This window comes from Cervus elaphus, chromosome 29, assembly GCF_910594005.1.
Source record: "Cervus elaphus chromosome 29, mCerEla1.1, whole genome shotgun sequence".
NCBI classification, from domain to species: Eukaryota; Metazoa; Chordata; class Mammalia; order Artiodactyla; family Cervidae; genus Cervus; species Cervus elaphus.
In genome coordinates this window covers 40930024-40952259 of record NC_057843.1, presented here as the reverse complement: position 1 = coordinate 40952259, position 22236 = coordinate 40930024, and the positions used below count along the sequence as shown (strand labels likewise).

Genomic DNA, 22236 nt, shown 5'->3' with positions numbered 1-22236 from the left:
CATCTAACTGAGCGGACTTGCTGGGGCTCCACACCCCTTCCAGGCTGTCTATGTGTCGGACAAATGTTACCATTTTCTGGATAGCATGTGTCCTGATGTGAAGATGTTTGTGGACTCTGATTGCCTGCAGTCAGGGTCTCTGATCCTGAGTATCCACAGCAGCTATTACTGTGGTTGATGGATCATGGAGCACTAGGGCATAAGGAACCCAGGCAGATGTATTGTCCACTTGCCTGCCAGTTTGTTCTCTGTGAAGACCAGGCTTCTTGCCAGTTTACAAGAGCATCTTTTCATCTTGGGCTTGGGAGAAGTCCAACCTGACACTATACAGGCTATGAAGGGATAACATGATCCTAGGAATAGGGTGGACAAAACCAGACATCTTTTCACCAGAGGATATACTAACCCAATTCTTTGTGTCTTAAAGTCTCAGCCCACTCCAACTAGTCTATTTCTTTGTCGGATGAAATATAATAATGTATTTAGACAAATTGCCTTCCATCAAGAGATGAACTAGCATAGGTTTTTCACAAGTAATTTTATCTTGAGTCATCAGTTTTTGTTACTGACTTGCATTCATTTCTGACACAGTGCACCAGACATTATCTTGGGAATAGACAGAGGCGTCTCCTTTAGGCTGCTAGGACACCCATACTCTTTCTAGAACGAGTTGCCCCATTTTGAATGTATCAATATGACTTGGGAAATTGGATGTTTGAAGTTCTGGGTTTCCCTTTCTTCCCTCTGCTAACACTGAAATTCCCCATTTGATTTTTAACAAGTTCACTTAGCATATGATAAAAAGCATTTTAGACTATAAGTTTTGTAGTATGAACCCAACTTCTGGAATCTTTTAAGTGTGAAAATTATAGAATAACATTTCTAAAAAATTTGAGAACTGTTGGTTTCTGAGGAATTTTCAGATATGTAATGTCCCTTGGTCTAACACATTATAAAATGAAAACGTGAGGCCTTGGGTAATTGCTTTCTCTACCTCATTTAAATTATTTTAAATTAAGTTATATTAAATTATTTTTATTAAGAAGAGTTTTGTGGGATGTTTGTTATTGATACCTTTTGAGTTGTCACAATTGCAGCTGTAACAGTAGCATAATAGTGCCCACTGAAATACATTGATTAAACATATTTTAAAGGATGTGTGTTTGACACATATGTCCATGTGATTTTTGTGGTCTTGCTTTGTGTCTTATCACTAAGTTTCACATACTCGTGTTCTTCATAAAGCTTTGAAGATAAGCATTTATATTGGGCATAAGGTTAATGGAATTAAAGGAATTAATGCTAGACCCATTCTTATGGGGATTTCCTTATTTAAATCCTACATCTACTCTATGGAGTAAATGTCATGCCCATTTTACAGATGAAGTCATTGAGGCAGGGAGACAGTACGTAACCTGTTTTAAAAATAAGGGAATCAAGAGACTTCCCTGGTGGGCCAGTGGTTAAAACTCCGTACTCCAAGTGCAGGGAGCATGGGTTTGATCCTTGGTCAGGGAACTAAGATCCCACATCCTGCATTGTATGGCCAAAAAAATAAAATTAAATTAAGGGAATCAAGATACACCCCCTCCCACCCTCAGAAGAACTGGTATTTCTTAGCGTTTACTATGTTTCCTGGCCAAACAGTTTTTGCTCTGGAAAGATGCTTTGCATTGCTTGCAAAATACTTATGGCAAGTGCTATACTCAGTGACCCTTCTGTTTTCTTTCTGGCTTGAAATGGGGTCCCATTGGGCTGGAGAACCACCTCTGGAGATTCACCTTAGTCACTGGTACCTCACCCAAGTTGTCCAGCCTCTCTCCTGAAACCTGTTAACTCATTTTGTTCTGTTCTGTTCTTAATCCCAGGAAGAAGATGAAGTGCCCGACGATGAGACTCTGAACCAAATGATTGCTCGACGAGAGGAGGAATTTGATCTTTTTATGGTAATGTTACAGAAAAGCATGGAAACAGATGCCTCATTCCCTCCCCCGCCCCTTTTCTGTTAAACACACGATGTCTGGGGCCTGTGTGCCCTGGCCAAATTTCATTTGTAAAGCCTGAGCCTTTTCCTTCAGTTCAGAGACTGCAAACTAGCTGGATTTAGCCTGCAGACATATTTTGTTTGGCCCATGCTGTGTTTTTTAAAAATTTCAAGTCTGTTGCCAACACAAAAAGAATCCTGATTTTTGGCTTCTCTTGAAAAATGAGCATGGGCCGTAAGACCAGGCCCACATCTGATGGAAGCGTTTGGCTAGGGCTGAGTAGCAGCTGAACCCTCAGGACAGGCCATGTGGTCCCCAGCTTAGCACAGACACACCCCTGCTTCCAGCTTATTTCTAATGCTGGAAGGCATCCTTCAGGGAACCTGCCCTGCTCCTCCAGGCAGAGTTCACAGCTATTCCCTAGCTGTCTCCTTAGGGCTCCAAACAAATATGTTCCCTGGAGGGGGGCGGGGGAATGGTAGGAGGACAGCAACTGAAGACCTCCTCCCTTTTCTTGTTGTTGAAGAGAGCCTCCCTAAGCGACCTTCTAGGTATGCATCAAGGTGTGCGTGCTAAATTGTTTCAGTCGTGTCCAACTCTTTGTGACCCTATGGACCGTAGCCCACCAGGCTCCTCTGTCCATGGATTCTCCAGGCAAGAATACTGGAGTGGGTTGCCATGCCCTCCTCCAGGGCATCTTCCTGACCCCAGGATCAAACCCATGTCTCTTATCTCCTGCATTGGCAGGCAGGTTCTTTACCAGTAGTACCACCTGGGAAGCAGCCTTCTAGGTCTGCATCAAGGTATAGCCTTCCCTTAAAGATCTAAATTGGTTGCCTTTCACTGGTATAACAAAGAACCTTGACATATGAAAATTTACTATCTGTGATGTTTCAACATTGACTTTCCAGGATACATAATCATCTGTAATCTTGCCAAAACCTGAATTTGATGTATGTCTCTGGCCTGCCACAAGGTCAGTACGGAAGGGAGCAAGTCTCTTGGCTAGTGAGTGAGACCCTCAGAAGTCATATTTGATTGTGTTCTTAAGGCATTAACTATAGCTATCTTATTTACCTCTATATCCCCAGCGCTCAGACCAGTTACTGGCACATAATAGATGCTTAATAAATACTTGCAAACTTTCAGGCCTCATGAGGATGTCAGCATAGGTCAGGATCTAAAAAGCTGCAAGGCTCTGCTCAATGTGTTTAATCTTTTGATCTTTCTAACATTTAGCTTGTATGTGGAGTGAGTGAATAAATGCTGCAGAACCCCCAATCAGAGCTCCCAAATTTGAAGCCCCCAGGTCTCAGACAGATGACCTGCATGGGGGAAGCAAGTGGACAGGGGTGAGTGGACAGGTGGTGAAGGGTGAACAAAGGGAGTCGCTTTGTCTCAGGAAGACAGAGCTGAGAGTCCCGTGTAGTCAGAAATTTCCAGCTTTTCAAGAGAAACTAAAAAGTGAGGTTTTTGTATTCACTCTCTGGATTTCAAGATGTTTGCAACTAAATTCGATTTTTTTATTATAATTTAACACTTCAAGCCAAGTAAAATATGACCCTGGGCCAAATATGACCCACAGGGTTTGCAATTTCCACCTCTTCAGCCTAGACAGTCTGAGGAGAGAGTCCCAGCTGTGTGAAAGCGTACGTTATTTTTGTGACTTTCGTCTTGGGAACAATGATTGTGCTCACACGCAATGATTCAAGATAAAGGACAGTTAATTCTTTCTCAGGAAACTTTTAGGTAGTCACAGGACTAGCTCCTACCCTGGCATACTCACTCTCTCCCTGCCCTTTAAAATGAACGATCCTACCCATAGTAAGGCCATTTTGAAGAAAAATGACAGAAAGAAGCCTTTACCAGCATGGTCAACACAGGGTATTCATAAGACCTAAATTTCTTAACTCAGACTGCTGATCACCACCTTTATAGATTATTCTCTGTTTGGGGAGATTAGAGATACACATAGGAAATAGACTAATCTTTTCTCTCCTTGAGGAGCTTATTAAAATGTACACCAAAGCAAGAGGCCCTCAGCTTCCTTGGCTGATCACTGATTGGCAATAATTCAGCACCGCTATAGCCTCAGACACTCTTGAGGCCCTTGGAAAGGATAAGCTACCTGCCATTATTCAAATCAGATTAGGCCCAGAGATGGAGGTTTCCATCAGCAGCCGGGAAATAAGGGAAAAGGAGTACTTCTCTTTTCTGCCTTTCTGGCTGGGTATTTGTAGAAATTGAAAGCCTCGGAAAAAAGAAAAAAAAATTGGATGTCTGGCCAAGGCACGGCCTTCTTTTAACTGCGAACAGGTGTCGCTGGCTATGGAAGGCTTTTCTGTAGGCATTTTCATTTTGTGAACATTGTGCTGGTTTCTTAAAGGTTGACTTCTCATTTTTGGATAATACAGATTTTTGCTTTGGTTTGCTTTGCTTTGGTTTGCCTTGTGTTGGTTTTTTAGTCTTTTAATCAGCCTGCTGCCTTTGGCCAACTCACTATTCATTAGCACCTCCACCAGGGGGCAGGAAATCAAATTGAATCTTTGCCAGTTCAGATAAAAAACTAGTGAGAAACAAGAATGGAATGTGAGCTAGATTTGGAATTCAAATATTTAAACTCTTAATCCACTTTTTTCTTTTTTAAGTTAGCTCTGCCAGGCTCCTCTGTCCGTGGGGATTCTCCAGGCAAGAATACTGGAGTGGGTTGCTATGCCCTCCTCCAGGGGATCTTCCCAACTCAGGGATCAAACCCAAGTCTCCTTCATTGCAGGCAGCTTCTTTACTGTCTGAGCCACCAGTGAAGCCTATATAAAAGTAATACAGACATATTATTTGATTCTTGTATCCTAGGCACTGTAGTTAAATAACACACATTATGCAGATAATCTTTTTAAAATAAAACCTTTCTTTTGAACATTTTTTCTTGTTTTCGCCTTCCAAAAATGTGACTTCAAAAAGTTATCTCTTATACTGATTACCTATGAGTTTTACCTAAAAGAGATTTTTGACAGGCCAAGATTCGTGTCTGAAACGTTGTGCTAACATACTAACATTTTATTTTACTTTTTTTTTTTATTTTTTTTTGTCTTAAATTTTATTTTATTTTATTTTATTTATTTATTTATTTTTTTATTAGTTGGAGGCCAATCACTTCACAACATTTCAGTGGGTTTTGTCATACATTGATATGAAGCAGCCATGGATTTACACGTATTCCCCATCCCGATCCCCGCTCCCACCTCCCTCATACTAACATTTTAAAAGCTTAAAAAAGCTTTTAAGCTGCTCTGTTCCCTACAGAGGCATTATTATTTCCCCTTAAAAACAATCATACACATTAGCATAAGGTTCTTGGGTGTTAGGACAAACATATTCATGTAATAGCTAAATGATAAATTAATCTTACTTGAATATGAACTTCAGATTTTGTACTTGTCTTCTGTAAGTAGAAATCTTTGGGAAGAGTTACAGTCATAAGAACTTTAATCGTATTAAAAATTGCATCAAAAATTTCTTTGCATTCTTCCTAAAAGAAAAAAAAGTAGTGCAGTTTATTTTCTTTTATATTAGAAGACAATTATTTTCTCATTTGTGGATTAATGCGTGGCATAAGTCATTTTACAAGTCTTGGTATGGGAAATGCTAATCATATAACCAAAAATTGAAGTGGTGATATTTTGCCATCTCTGTACACTGCCTTAACAAAAAATGATTTTTCTTGAATACTATCTAATAACTATTAGGAAATTACCTTGAGAGTCCCCTGTTTAGATTGCACTGTTAACTAAGCATCCTCTGTGTGCTGATTCCAAAGGTTTGTTGGATCCCATTTCTGATACCAGAGCATTAGGAGGCAGGATTAAGAGCAACCTCTTCAGCTAACTATAGCATATGACAGAACAGGATGGCCACATTTATCTACCAATGGGACTCCGCCATGCTCCGAGCCCAGCCCATCTTGGGAATATAATGATTTCCAAAAATGTTGAGGCATAGTTTAAGGAACTTTGAACTTTAAATAGATTCTAGAGATCCAGTTTGGACTTGAATAGAAATTTCTTTTACATCCTGTTACCAGTTTTAGCACTTAAGAAAAAATTAATATTGAATTCCCATTTCAGTACAGTAGAACTGAAGGAAGAGGGAAAAGGTAAATCATTTAATGGTTAATGGTCTGTTTGCTTGTAGAAATGGTCTTGCCAGTGATAGACACATATAACTAATGTATACAGCAATTCAGTGGAGGTTTTACTTTTTTTAACCATCACGTTGTTTAGTTATAGGTTAAAAGCAAATACATGGCACTTAATTTATTCACTAGTGCACTGGATTTTTAAAAAGGAAAATAGGACATGGGGATATAGGCATTTTGAAGGCTGTTGAAAGGAAGCCATTTCCCTTATATCAGTTGAGATGAGATTCCCTTTGACGTCTGTCACTCTGTGGCATAATATTTTCATAAGAGCAAAGCTTTTTGAAACCTGAAGAACTGAGGGACATTCCTCTCCCAGAGCCCAGGGTACACTGAAAATTGAATACATTCATGACTGACTGACTAATAAACCAGTTATGTGCTCACGTGTCCAAGTCCAACTGAGGGTGGCTATTTTATAGTGACACTTGATGACCAACTCTTCCTGGTTGTCTGATTAAAAGCATGAGCCCCACTGAGGTACAGGACATTTTCTTAATGAACTTTCTCTTTTATATGCCTGAAGAATCCTTTTACACCAGCGCAGCAATGACTTGTATCACCAGGGCTCATATTTTTAACTCATTTTTTAAAAAATTGAAATATAGTTGACTTATAATGTTATATCAATTTCTGCTGTTATATTTTTAAAATACACCCCCAATTTGAATTTTCTCACTGCTACTTAACGGGGAGCTTTTGCACCCACAAAAACTAAGAAAAGGAATTTTTCTAAGAGTATTTTTTTAATTACTTAAATAAATTTCCAAAGATGGGTACCAGGGACGGGAAGAGATTTTGGCCTTAGGGATGAGCTAGAACAAGTCAGAACACAGAGACTCCATGGGAGATGCTGAAGGGACCCTGCAGCCATAGGCGGTGACTTGCAAAGAGACTTACTGTTGCTAAGTCTACACCGTACAGAATCCCCTTGCCCTTTGGTGAGACTTCTGTTCATCCCTCCAGCGCATGGACATGGACCGGCGGAGAGAGGATGCCCGGAACCCGAAACGCAAGCCCCGCCTGATGGAGGAAGACGAGCTGCCCTCGTGGATTATTAAAGATGACGCCGAGGTGGAACGGCTGACATGTGAAGAGGAGGAGGAGAAGATCTTCGGGAGGGGGTCCCGCCAGCGCCGGGACGTGGACTACAGCGATGCCCTCACGGAGAAGCAGTGGCTGAGGGTAGGTGTGGCTTTCTCGACTTCCTGCTCTGCGGGGCGTTGTTGGCTCGCTGAAATCAGAGGCCTGTGGCTGGACCCTTTTGAGGGGGACTGGTTGCCCCTACGAGGGGAAGGGGCTCTTGAACACCAATAAGTCATTTTGCTCTTGCCGCGGAGTCATTCTGCATTTCATTGGAAGATAATGAGTTGTTTTGCGAGAGCAGAGTTGGTCACTGGAAACATAGGATGATGAGAGCTATGAGACCCGCTAATGTTTTATGAGTCATGATTGCCTGGTCATGCCTCACTTGGAGTTAGAATCCAAATGTGGAAGGGGGGCTTTAGAAGACTTTTTCGTTGTTCCCCCTCATTTCATGTTCTTTAATTGGAGTTTCACTTTTGCAAATCTTGCGGAGAGAGTTCAGGACAGCAGTCTCTTCTGACTACATTTCTGTTTCCTAGACCCACCTAACATTAGCACTGGAAGGGGCTTTTGTGCTCTCTTGGTTTTGCTGAGGTCCAGAGAGGTTAGGTAACTCTGCAAGGTCACACAGCTGGCTAGAAACAACAGAATCAGTTGAGTGCTGATGCATTTGGGGGCTTGACGTTGGCTTGATCTGATCCGTCCTTTGCAGATGCAGCCTGGGGTCTGGGACTCGGGTCACTGACACTTGGAAATGGTATTCTGTAGTTTGGATTGTTTTTTGTTTCCCTGCTTTGGAAAATGTCGATTCCTCATTTTGACTGAGGTCTATGATCTCAGACTGTTTGAGCACAGAAATAGCAAACTGCTCCTAGGAAACATATGTGTGAGTGCCCAGGTCAGCGTGACTCTTGCTTTTGAAGGTTTAGCCGCACTTTCGTTATTGGGCACAGACTTAGAACCAAGGCAGACAGAACAGTCTGGGATGTGCATTCCAGGCAGGGCCGGTAAATGCGCGCTGGAAATAGTAAGCATGGTTGGGTGAAAACCAAACAAAATAGAAGCTGTTTTTGTGAGTTGTTCATTTTATCAGAAGGGAATGCAGTTCCCAAGCTTTGTAAAACATGGATTTTAGGACCCAGCCTGTAAGTAGGTAGGTGGGTCAGAGGGCCATGGGGGAAGAGTTTTGAGATTGGATATCACAGGCAGACAGGTCTTGGTCCCACTTGAGAGGTGATTTACTCAGGCTGTGGTATGATGAGAGAGAACGACCTGAATTTTGAAAAGAATGAGGTCTGTGGTATCCTGAGAAGAAAGAGGCAAGGAAAGCGTTGCTCATCTCTATGGTTGAACAATGACATGTGAAATTTAACTTTTGTGTGGTGGTTTTACTGTCACATCCAAACATTCCAGTGGCCTCAGAATATGGTTTTATGAGTTTCTTTTGTTTCACTATTGTGAGGTTGTAGTTGCATAATTAAGATCCATTCGCTAATGGGAAGAGTTTTTGCTTAATACTCATTTCTGAGCTGGGGGAAATTCTTTTCCTTTTCTCTTTTATGTGAGCAATAAATTAACTACCTGGATATTATTATAGGAAATGAGACAACAACCTAGGCCAGCATTTTAAAGTCTGTCTTATATATGTATAATTTCCAGACACTACAAGCAAAATAATCTTGTTCATTGGGCAAGAAAGTAGCTGAATGTATCCTTTTTTAATAATCAATGGAAAATGCTCTTCAAGTAAATAGTGTTATGAATCCTAGGAAGTTTTCAAGGTTAGAATACCCCATTTTTTTTTCTCTTCTTCAGTTTATACCACTGATGATGAGCACTGTGCTACCACACAGTAGAAACTCAATGAATGGTTCTGAAGATGAAATGATAAACTTATAAGAAGAAAGTAGAAAGTTACTAATTTACCAGTCATGTTAGGGTAGTATTGTGTATCTTGTAGACTTCCTTTTTTTTTTTTTTGTCTAGTGTTTCTTTACTTGGTTCACATCCTTTTGTCTATCTAACAAAAAGGAACATGTATGTCTAAAACTGGAAAACTAGTTTGTTTTATAAAACTATGCTATGAAATTGATGTTCATAATTTTCACCTTAAGGTGCCTCGCAAGATACCAAGTCACCCAAGAAGGATAAAACTGTTCTTAGGGCAGCTTTATTGTAATATACCTTTTTGTAATCCCATTTCTTGGAAACTGTGTCTCCATATTCAGTGTGAGTTGATAACTTGCCATTAACAAGGCCGTGCGATTAATGCAGGATGCCTCATGGCCTAAGCATCCAAATAGATGCTTACTGTCCATCGTTCGTTTACTTGTTCACTAGCAGCCATCCTGTTTAATATCAGCCTATTAAGCTCCTTCTTGATAATAAAATTTTATGCAAGGGGCTCTCATGGGCCTAAATGTGCAGAGATGTTCTCCACTGGCTAATGATTGAACACACTGGGTGAACCTAAGCAACACAGGCTTGAAAGGGAACTTGGCAAAGACTGTTCTATAAGAAATGCTGAAACAGGGCTAAAATAATTCTCCCTTCTCCTGGAAATGTTGTACAAAGCTGGCTTGGCAGAGGCATCGGAGATACATAGAATCCCTGAGTTGGAAGACAGCTCAACGGAACAGCTTCCCGTCCTGTGCTTAAATCACATCCTCTGCAGCACCCGTGCCAAGAGGCTGACCATTTGTGGAGGAGACACTCTGCCTTTTGTCTGCACAGCCCTTCCAGTGGTCAGCCCCAACTGTTAGCTCTTCTTCTCTTTGAACAAAATTCTCTTTCCTTATAGCTGCTGCTCGCTGGTCCTGACCCTATTCCCTGGGGGTGAACAACACAATATTTTTTCTGTTTTTAGCATCACCTCCCACTGGATGAAACGTTTGAGGACTCAAATGCAGTTAGAATGAACTTCCCTACATTCCTCTTTCTTTGGAGCTTTCCTCATCCTCCAGGGCCCAGCTTAATGGCCACCACTCCTTTGATCCCTTCACAAGTAAACACTAATCGCACTTATACTCTCACTTTTCTTGGCCTGTTCTTCAGTAACAGCTCAAATCCAACTTGCTAGTTTTCTTGGTCATTGTTGACATACCTGCTTTCCCGATTCATTAACACCCTGCATCTTGATTGGACTTCCGTGTGCAAATAGTAAGATTGCCAAATGAAAAAGCACAGGATTGATGTGTAAGAATATAGCCCCAGGTAGTGTTCACTCCGGCAGTAGATGGACCTAAACCTGCCCTATTCATGGGCCTGTCCAAAAGAGTAAGTAGAATTGTATTTCTCAGGTAAAAATTGAAGGTGGGTGTTTCTGGTTGGTGGAAGCAACTGTTCCACCCGTGGCTGTTCAGGGATCCAGGCTGGAGGGACTCTTTCAAGCTTCGACATCTCCATCTCCTTGAGCTGGAATTGGGGAACAGAGCAGAGAGTGGTATGCGTTGAGTTCTAAGGACTCTAAGTGAACGGACCTCCGTGACTTCCACTCACATCCCGTTAGCTAGAACTCCATCATGTGACCATGTTAGCTATAAGGGCGACTGGGAACTGTGGTCTGGCTATGAGCCCAGGAAGGTAGGATTTTGGTGACGAGATAGCAGTGTCTGCCTCAGAACACTTAGGTTGAATTGAAGTGCTATGGCCATTTTCTTTGAAAATTTTATCATCGTTTCATCACAAACAGATTTTATTTTATAATCATAGTATGCTAAAAATTCCTACAGTGTCCTTTAGACAATCTGTTGAGTTGGAAGATTTAAAAAATTTTTCTGTATTCATGTTATTTTAAGTGAAGAGGATCACAATTTCAAACAAAGCTCAATTTGATTTTTTTTTTTTAAGGTTTTTAAAGTGGTTTGGAAATTTCTGTTTCCATTTAGAAAACCTTAATTTCTTTGGTGTTAGGCAGTCTCAACTGAACTTCCTGTTTTGGGGAGAGGCAGGTCAACGTCCGTGCCTCCCGTGGGCTGTTTTTGCCCCCTTCTAGGGGTTCCTTGCCATCTGCCTTCCCAAGACGGCATCCGGATGAAGGTAGAAGCTGGGGTCTCATCATGACACTGGGGCAGGTGCCCCGTCCTATGGGTCTCTGCTGGGCTCAGCAGAGGATGACCAGTCTGTTCTGTCGCTGGAGGTCTTGACACGCAGCCAGGGCCATCTTCTGGAGTCATTGGTGACATGTGCTGCTCAAGTCTGGGGGCCTGGCCAATCTCCATTGGTCAGCTTTCCTGAAATCTCATGAAGACACTGAGCTTCTCTGGTCTCTTAGTGCTCTCAGCTCTTTTGTGCACTAATTGGGAATCTGAAAACTCTTGGTTGCTTTCTTCCCATTGTGCTGGAACGTCCAGGAGAGTCCAGTCCCTTTTTGTAAAAAGAATCAGTCTCACCACCAGGGAGTTGGCAAGGCTGAAGCTTCTAGAATCTGATAGTTAAGTGAGTCAGGAAGCTCTTTAAAACAAGCAATACAAAAATGCCTTACTTTTGTTAAATCTGTCAAAGTATCTAATTATATGCATGCACTGTGAGGGACCTTCCTGGAGCCTTGGGAGGTGCTGGTAAAGTGAGAATCCTAAAGCCCACACTTCATGGCCTTCATAGTAAATCTACCTCTGGGCATTTTTGCTGCCTCATTCCTCTTGCTCCCTGCACCGCCCCCTCCAAAATAGACCGGGTTTGGAGCCTGAAGAGTGAATATTCCGTTTCAGCCCTAGGTGTATTGCAAGTCAGTCTGGTACGAACTACCTGGAGTTAGATCCCACAAGTTACAGAGCTCAGTCCCCAGTAAGACTGGGCTTACTTTGGTGGCCAGCCACACTTCAGGGATCCCTGGGCTGCCTGCACCACTGACCAACTGGCTCTAAATTCAAGGGGTTCTCATGACCCTCCTCGGGTTCAGTAATTTGCTACAGTGGATCCAGAAAGTACCACTGGTGGCTCCAGCTTTGTTGTGAAGGATAGAAATCGGGAGGGCCAGCCAAATGAAGCAGCACACAGGATGGTCTCAGGGAGGGTGCCCAGCTTCTCTGCCCTTGCCTCATGGAGCCAGAGGGCACCCCCTCTGGCACAGCGGTGTGCACCCCAACCAGGAAGCTCTGCTGAGCTTTTTGTGCAGAGTCATCATTGGACTCTCCTCCGCATGGAGGGAGCCGGCGCAGCGGCTTCTGCTACAGGTAACAAAGTCCTCAGGGTTCATGTCTTACCTCTCTTCCTCTTAACCCTCTTTTCCTCCTGGACAAAAGGCCCTCTATCCTGCCTTCCTGGCACATTGCAACTTCCCATACACACGTGGCCTGGCCATGGTGCTCTTCACTGTGGCTTCTAGAGCGGTTCTGGGGATCCCTGTCCAGCTGTCTCACCTCCTAACTGCAAAGAGCCTTCGGAATTGAGGACACTCCTCTCCACCCGCCTGATTTAGACCGCTGTCTGCTGGTAGAACCCCACGTCCTATTGTGGAAGTCAGTGGTGGTGGTTTGTCTTTTTTTGTCTTTGCTTATTAACTTTGCCCTAATCCTACTCAAGGCAATAGATGGCTCCCCAGAACAAGGAATGGTCCCTTGAGAAACTGTGGAAGAGAATATTAATGTGGTTTTAAAAGTATTATGTCAGTTACCGTTTTATAGCTTTCCCATGGAGTACCCACAGTGGTAACAGTGCTCAACTATGTATTGTGCGTGTGTGTTTCCACATAACTGATAATTGGCTCATGTTGATAATTTCTTGGAAAAACATCTTTGAGGGCAGGCATTCGTAGACCTAAATTGGCAGATGTCAGATGAGCCCTTTAGGCCAGGTGTTTCTTACATGCATGGGCTGTGATGTTCCTAGTATGATAATCATGACCGAGGCAGGAACCCCATAAAATTGGGGTGTCTGTAAGGCTTAACAGTGGGCGGAGGGTGAATGATGGAATGCCTGGCTTTCCTATTCTTCCTGTTCCTTTGGTCCTTCTGCCAACTTCAGAATCCTTCCCTTCCTAAACATTTAGTGACATCCCAGAATTTATTTAATTGCCGAGTGAGTGATTTGTGCCCTGCAGCACTTGAGGATAATTGGAATGCACTCTAAATGATGTGCTCTGTATAATATTTCATTGCCAGCCTGATGGAGGGAGTGAACTTTGGAGTCTGCTTTTGTTTCACATTGGATCTGATGCCTCGAAACTGTCATTTGAAAAGGTTCCTTCCTTGCTGGGGTCTCTTCCATGGTGTGGTCCTTACATATGAGTGTAAGGATGTTTCTTTTGGTTTTGTAAAGCTCCTGGTGATGATATGAGCTCTGTTCCTACAATGCCCTGTGCTGTCAGACTGCAGACCATGTTATCTAAATGATGGGGCTAAGACTCACATCCTCGGATCTTTCAGTCTCACAAGAGGAACAGCTAGTTTTTGAAGCCCTAGGATTTCCAGACCTTAAGGAAAGGCAGCACAGAACATCTTTTTCCCCTCAACCAGTCTGTCACCAGATAAGAGCTTGAGTTTTCCACAATTTTGGTGCCAGAATGACATCTCCATAGTTAGGTCTGTGTGTGTTTAGGTGCTAAGTCATGTCCGACTGTTTTGCGACCCCAAGAGCTGTAGCTCTCCAGGCTCCTTCTGTCCATGGGGTTTCCCAGACAAGACTACTGGAGAGGGTTGCCATTTCCTACTTCAGGGGATCTTCCTGACCCAGGGGTTGAACCTGTGTCTCCAGCATTGGCTGGAGATTCTTTACCACTGAGCCACCAGGGACTGACCACCAAAAGAATTTTTGGTGGGGTCTCCCCTTCCCACAGAGGAGCCAACAGAGTAAGGGACTCCTGAACCATAAAATAGTAGAGGAAAGCAGTGAAATAAAACGTGAGACCTCTTAGTGGAGTTTACCTGTCTGTCTTGAAAGGCTATGCAATACCAGGAGGCAAATACAGGAGGAGGTCTGTTAATCAGCTCTCCATTATAGCCAGCCTCTTGCCAAACCCTTCATGGGAAAAAGGCAGAGAAATCCACCGAGAGTTAGCCATGAAGATCTGGAAAAAGTACCCAGAAAGCTTAAAGAAATTGGGATTTTAAATAAAATATTCAAAACTTTGTTGAAAGACATAATGGGAAATAATAAAAAATATTTCCTGGTCTGTATAAAGAGGATTTTTCTCTCTCTGGAAATCTTTGAAACAGAATAATGTCTCCTCTGTTTAGGCTGGATTAAGTATGATATGATCTAGCCTGAAATTAGGGGCTGGGGTCTCCTAGGTATAATCACAGCTGAGAGCATCAGAGATTCTGTAAGACGTCCTTTTCTCCCCAAAGACTTTATTCTATACTGGCAAGGTTTGGGAGGGTCCTTCATCTAAAGTATTGCTGCTGTTGCTCAGTTGCCAAGTTGTGTCCAACTCTTCGCAACCCATGGACTGCAGCATGACAGGCTTCCCTGTCCTTCACTGTCTCCTAGAGTTTGCTCAAACTCATGTCCATTGAATCGGTGATGCCATCCAATCATCGTATCCTCTGTCGTCCCCTTTTCCTCCTGCCTTCAATTTTTCCCAGCATCTGGGTCTTTTCCAGTGAGTCGACTTCACATCAGGTGGCAAAGTATTGGAGCTTCAGCCTCAGCCGCGTCTAACATATAATGTGCATGATACCTTTAGTATTTTGCCCCTTCTCTCTTGTTTTGTCACTTTGTATCACCTTCCCTTGCTTTTTGTTTAAAAGACATAAAATTTTATTTTCTTTTTCTTTTCCCAAATGGCATTTTTTAGCTTTTCAAATTGGATCATCAGGTTTAGTGGGGCAAAATGGCTAGTAAGCTGCATTTCCGTTTTTATACACAAGGGAGAGCTAAGACCCTAGCAAATGGATTTGGGTTTTGCCAGATTCAAGGTCCTTCAGCGCTTTAGGAGGAAGAACCGAACTAATTAATGGTGATCAGGGTTGTGAATTGTCTGGGGGAAATATTTGACCGTAGTAAATGAATTTTTGTAACTTTCTGTACATTTTATTTTATTCTTAAATCAGTGGGCTAGATTGTTTTCGCAGTGATTGGATCTGATATGTTCCCTTTGGTCAAAACTCAATAGGGTTGGTTTAATGGAAGAAAGTGTCCTCAAGTGTCATCTAAAATACTAAATACTAAAGGCTGAGAAGTGACAGAGACTTGTTTCAGTTGGTTCTTAAAACTGTGATGCCTGGAAATTCTAGTCTCAAGTTTTAACCTTTTGAAATACAGGTTTAGCTCTGAAATCTAACTCAGACACTGAAAGTAACCGTGGGAATTGGACCTGGCATACCGATCCTAAGGAGCCCACAGCAGTTCACATTATCTTTAACCACTGCTTAGAGACAGATGGTTTTAGAAATATGGCTGCTTTTCTGAATCAAGATTTGGCTTTTGTCCTGTTCTTTTTTGTTTTTTAAATCCATAAAGCTACGAAAAGAAATCTTTTTTAAAAATATGTTTATTTTTGACAAAAGTTGTATATACTTAAGGTGTACCATGTGATGTTTTGGGACAGGTATACACTGTGAAAATGTATGACTTCATTCTCCCAGTGAGAGCGGGGGAGGGCACAGCAGTTTTTAGGAAGTTAGAGACTGGGCAGGGAACTTTGCCAGCACAACTGTATCTTTGATCGCTGCCTCTCAAGGGCGTCTGGGATCATGGTTAAGAGACTAAACCTTGGAATCTGATGAACCAGGGTTCAAATCCCAGCTCCACCTATTTTGCTCTGTGACCTGGGGTGCCTAGTGTAACCTTCCTGTAGCCTTGTTGTAGAAATGGGGAAAATCACAGCTCCTTCATATAATTTTCTGAAGTTTGCATATGTGTACCATAGAACCTGGCATATAATGATTACCAAAAAAAAAAAAAAAAAATTAGCTATTAAGGAAAAAGTATTAATTTATTTCAGAGAATACCTAGATGGTAGGAAAAGAAGAAATAAAATAGTTCTGTTGTGTGTCTTGAATCCTAGGTTTGGGGTGACAGAAGAAAGGTCAAAGGAGGGAAGAGGTCCTTACCATGAATGGAATTAAGGAGGGTGACACGAGTCCTTATGAGTATGTTAGGGAACATGCGCACAGGCTGACTCGCCTCAAGCCAGCCAACCTGTAGTCATGCAGCTCTAAACTCTCTGGACTCTGGTTTTCTACTTAAGCCTCGGTGGCTGCGGGAAGGGCAGGGGGCTAGCAGTCAGGAAGCTGGTCTGTGCATTCCGGCCCTGCTGCCAGCTCAATATGTCATCTTGGTTTCTTGATCTGGGTGGAGCTGCATTCTCTTTGCTGTGCTGGGTCCCCTCCACCTACCTACAGACAACCTCGGAAATCACATGAAGCCGCTTTCCTTTTCCTTTTTACTGCGCTTTTGGTAATGAGCATCCCCTGCTTTCTGATCAGTGGGTCCATTGGTGGAGGCTGTTGAAAAGCACATTCCATTCAACGCCCATTTATTGAACGGTGAGCAGGTTGAGCTCCACACGGTGCAGGCATGGGGAAAGTAGTGTTAATTGTTGAGCTAGTGTTCCTCACCGTGGCTGGCCCGCCTTATTAGACCAATTAAGAGCCAGACTTGAGAGATGCTATTAGAGATAATATTGCACACTTAGCCACCTTAAAGAGCTTGTCAAGAGCAGGTCTCCAAGTGTACACAGAGGGAATTAATAGAGATTAGAACAGATTGTAAGATGCTCTGACTTGTAGGGCTTTTAACTGTTGAGGAAATCAGCAGAGTTTAAGAAATATCCATCCTCCTTCACCCTAGACTTTTAGTGTCACATCTCTGGGGGCATTATTTATGATTTCTCCCCCTCCCCCCATCTTCAGACCCTGGAGGATGGAAAGGCAGCTGCTCTTTGGCACATGGTGTGACCTCCGGATATGATTGGCAACAGTGTTCATCTCCTGGATGCTTCTGGGAGACCCAAGCCTCCCCAGCAGCCACCCCTGTGCTCCTCGGGGGTCTCCCCACCCTGCTTGGCCTCCAGTGGAGGAGGAATACAACACAGTGCATCCCCCATCCACCTTGACAAAAGAAAGAAGGATTGGGGGAATTAGATGCCAACATCGCGAGCTGAAGGAAGTGTGGGACACTTGCAGATGGCCACTGTTTTAGAGACTAGCTCTCCTCTTTGTTCAGGACAGTTCAGGTGGCTCCTCAGAGAAGTCGGAGGGCACGTCCCAAAGCAGATTGCAGCTGTGACCACCCCTTACCCCCAGCCTCGCTCCCCACATCACCCCTCCAGCAGCCTCCCACTGCGTATGTAATTGAATCCAAGCACTTTAGTATGGTCTCCAAGGCCATGGCCATCTGGCCTCTGCCTGGCCCTCGAATGTCATCTTCTTCTCTTGTTCTCTGGGTGGCCGCCACACTGGGTTGTCTTCCTGGACCTGTGCACTCCCAGGAAGGCTCCTTCCCTAACTACCACATGGCCGTCTCCTTGTCCTCATGCTCTCTTTCCAGACAGACCCTCCCTGACTGCCCCAGCTTAAAGAGCCAGGCCCTGCCAGCAACTGTCACATAACCTATGTTAATCTTCTTCACAGCCCTTGCCACCATCCAAAGGTTATCTCATTGGCTTCTTCCATTGGTACCAAGCTCCAGGAAAGCCAGGGTCCTCACCTGGCTAGTCCACCACTGTATCCCTACAGTAGGGCAATGTCTCGTGCAAAGTAAGCACTCCATAAATATTTGCAAATAAGTGAATGTACCAGCCAGAGATGAGGGCTCAGAGAGGATATTTGCTTACACTTCACGTTCTTCTGGTGAAGGCAGTAGAATCCTGTGTTATTTACAAATATGGATCAAGGTAGAAATTACTGGCATTCTTTCCCATTAAATTCATGATCTGTGTCTTCATGTAAAGATTTCTTACTTAAAAGAATTCTAAAGACATGTGGTTTTGACATAAGTGCTCTTGAGCTTTTCAAGATTTTAAAGGCTCTGTTCTAATTTCAGAACACATTGATGAAGAGTATTTAAATATGCATAAAAATACAACCATTGCTTCAATCCAGCTATTCCTTGGAAATTCTTATAGATTTTACAACAGCTGTCTTCTAGCATAAGCCCTTATTTCTTTTTAAGCAAAAACCAGACTGACGTATCTAATCTAACTCGAAAAGGCAAAATAGAAAGTACTATATTAATTGGGTTTTTGTTTCTATTTTTGTACAAGAAAGTGTCCAGTGGAAAATGGTGATCTTAAGCAGAAGGCCATGTACCTTTTAGATGGATGCCTTTCTTACTTTCTGTTAAAGAATGTTGAATTGTCAGAATCATGAGAAATTGTTGACAAGAACATGAAACTTTCCTGCAGACAAAGCTTGATTCTTGTTTTGTCACTCCTACTGATATCTAATATTTAAGGTCACTGTGCTTATAGTCCATCATAAAAAGTATATTCCTAATGCACAATGCTGTTTTTTAAAAATATTTTTCCCTTGGGCCCTGAATATAGAATATTTTCCAAAGATTATTTAAAATGATGGACTTCCCAGGTGGTGCAGTGGTAAAGAATCCACCTGCCAATTGCAGGAGGCGCAAGAGAAATGGATTTGATCCCTAGATTGGGAAGATGCCCTGGAAAAGGAAATGGCAACACACTCCAGTATTCTTATCTGAAAAATCCCATGGACAGAGGAGCCCAGCAGGCAGTTCACGGGGTCACAAAGAGTCGGACACAACTGAGAAACGGAGCGTGTACGCACACACACACACACACACACACACACACACATTTAAAGTGGTATCCTCAAAACTTCAGCTTTACCAAGGCTTCCAGTGGTTCTGTTCTTGCCCAGTTTGCCTCTCCTGTTTTAGTGGAATGACAAGCCTGTGGCGTCGGGATGTTGGTTCTCTGGTTCCAGATGTATTGTCGTTTTGTTGTGTGACATCTTAGATCAGTCACCTCACCTCCCCGGCCTGTTTCCTGGTCTGTACATTGGAGTCACGAAGTGAGGGATGGGGGTGAGGAAGAGAGCCTGGCCCATCTCGCCTGCCTGCCTCCTTCCTCAGACTTTTGTCTTTGGCAGCCCTAGAATGGACTGTGTGGGTCTGGCTCCAGCTGAGACTCAACCCCCAGGAACTAAACCCAGAGGGGTCGGGGGTGAGGGGTTCTTCTCCTTGTTCTTAGCCAGGCTTTCTCTCAGAAGTGCAGGCTGACAAGGGTTCTGTAGCGTGTTAGTGGACTCAGTGCGTGATCGGTGTCCGGGACGGCCTGGGTGTTAGTAACATCTGGAGAGCTGAGCCAAGTCCTGGGTGCTGACAGTGTGTGACGGCCGGGACACTAGCAGGGTGGGGCCGTGAAGGGAACACCTTCCTGCCAAAGGGAGCTACTTTCTCTACTCAGGGAGTTGGGGGCTTCAGCACCTCTGTATAGACCAAGGCCAAAGACTTTTCTAGCACACTGTCACCAAGAATAACCCACCTCATCATTTTTAAAATCCCTTCTACTAAGCAGAGTACAGAACAGCTGCTGCATGGATTTATTTTGTTCATTGAAACATATCAAGTCTCCTTGCCAAATTATCAAGACCAAATCTGTTTGCATTTACTTTAATTTTAAAAAATGTACTAATGTCATGGGATATTATTGGAAGGTCTGGGAAGGATATCGTGGCGTCTAACAGACTACAGTGTCAACATTCCTGGGGAATCCCTGACATGAACATTTGTTTTGCAAAAGAATTAAGAAACCCAGTGTAGGGGTTTTATTTTATCGTGTTACACAAATCTAATGAATGACTATTTATTAGTAGTTTTATAAATTGTGTCTTTTTGTGTTTCTGTAGTCAGCACCCAGAGCTAGATACTTTTTTTTAAGAAAAGTAACAGTTAAAATAGGGCTTCACAAGTGGCGCTGGTGGTAAAGAACGCGCCTGCTAATGCAAGAGATGTAAGAGACGTGGGTTCAATCCCTGGGCCGTGAAGATACCCCAGAGAAGGAAAAAGCAGCCATTCCAATATTCTTGCCTGGAGAATCCCATGGACAGGGGAGCCTGGTGGGCCATAGTCCATAGAGTTGCACAAAGTCAGACATGACATAGCATGCAGGCATGCAATGTTTAAAATAAAATTTATTTGGAGGGATTCTCTGCATCATAAAAACATAATGAGAAATATGGAAGAGGGGTAAGAAAATAGAGTCACCTGTAATCTTGTTGACCTTCACATACCCAGGTTGGAAAAGGAGCCAAATAAAATCACAGATGGGATTACTGTGGTGCCGTTGCGTTCAGATGTATTTTTAACCTGTTATGAGGGTTGGCTCTCCGCAGTTTCAGTAAATCCCAACCCATGATGCCCATCAGGCCCCAGCCTGTTGTCAGCTGTATTTGCATGTCCTTCCATTCAGTCTGAAGAACACCCTGTTTTCCTTGGCACCCACTGCTAAAGGACTTTTTGTTTTTAGAGCCATTAAGACACATGTGGGGGCCTGCCTCCCCACACTGGAAAAGCAATTTTTGCTTCTTCTCATAAACAGGGCTTTTATTTCACCACTTCAGGTTTCACAACCTGTTTCCCCTCACTTTCAAATATGGCTTTTCAGTTTCACAAAGAAAACTGTTAGAACACAGTAATAAATGAATTCAGTAAGGTGACAGGTTTATTCAGTAAAATCAATAGTATACAAAAATTAGTTGCATTTCTATGTACTGACAACAAATTATCAGAAAGAGAACCATCCCCTTTACAGTTGTATCAAAAATAATAAAATACCTACGAATAAATTTAACCAAAGAGGTGAAAGACCTATATACTGAAAACTGTGTCACTGGTGAAATACATTGAAGAAGACCTAAAAAATGGAAATCTATTTCATGGTCATGGATTGGAAGAATTAATAATGCCAAATGCCCATATTACCCAAAGCAATTGACAGATTCAGTGCAATCCTTATCAATTCCAAAGACATTTTTCATAGAAATACAACTAACAATCCTAAAATATTTATGGAGCCACAAAAGTCCTGAATAGCTAAAGTTATCCTGAGAAAGAAGAACAAATCTAGAGGCATCACTCTCCCCAATTTCAAACTATATCACAAAGTAATCAAAATGTTATTTTGTTGGCATAAAACAAGTACAACAGATCAGTGAAACAGAATAAAGAACCCACAAATAAGCCCATGTCCTGCGCTATGCTTAGTTGTCCAGTCATGTCCGACTCTGCGACATGGATCTTAGCCTGCCAGGCTCCTCTGTCCGTGGGGCTTCTCCAGGCAAGAATAGTGGAATGGGTTGCCATGCCCTCCTCCAGGGAATCTTCCCAATACAGAGATCGAACCCAGGTCTCCCGTATTGCAGGCAGATGCTTCACTCTCTGAGCCATGTAGAGATAGCCAATCAATTTACGACAGCAGTACAAGAATATACAAGGGGGAAAGAGAGTTCTCTTCGGTAAATGGTTTTGGGGTAACTGGACAGCAAAAGAATAGTATAAGACCATTATATTTCACTATACACAAAAATTAACTCCAAATGGATCAAGGACTTGAATATAAGATCTGAAGCATTTAAACTCCTAGGGAAAAAAAAAAAAAAAAGCATGGGTAGTAAGCTATTTGTCACATTGGTGACAAATTTTGTATCTGACTCCAAAAGAAAAGGCAACAAAAACAAAAATAAACAAAGTAAGAAGTTTCTGCACAGCAGAGGAAACCATCAAGAGAATGAAAAGACAACCTACTGAATAGGAGAGAATATTTGCAAGTTATATATCCATCAAGGGTCAATACCAAATGAGCTATCTAAATAGACATTTTTACCAAAAAGATATGCAGATGGCCAACAGACAATAGCATCACTCATCATAAAGCAACTGCAAATCAAAACCACAAGATCAGTTCTACCTCTTAGAATGGCAGTTATCAAAAAGATAAGAACTAACAAGTGTTGGTGAGAATTTGGAAAAGAGGAGACCTTCCTGCTGGTGGGAATGTTAACTGGTACAACCACTATGGAAAACAGTATGGAGGTTCCTCAAGAAATTTAAGATAAA

The 22236-nt window shown here is 42.6% G+C and overlaps 1 protein-coding gene across 4 annotated transcripts in view; it reads left to right on the top strand.

Moving 5' to 3' along the window:
* Window positions 1-22236, top strand: part of SMARCA2 (SWI/SNF related, matrix associated, actin dependent regulator of chromatin, subfamily a, member 2) — a 175166-nt gene that overhangs the window by 104478 nt on the left and 48452 nt on the right. For all 4 annotated transcript variants that reach the window (XM_043891441.1, XM_043891442.1, XM_043891443.1 and 1 more), the window contains exons 26-27: window positions 1869-1946; window positions 7147-7365. In XM_043891441.1, the coding sequence (XP_043747376.1) occupies window positions 1869-1946; window positions 7147-7365 (297 nt within the window). The remainder of the gene's footprint in view (window positions 1-1868; window positions 1947-7146; window positions 7366-22236) is intronic.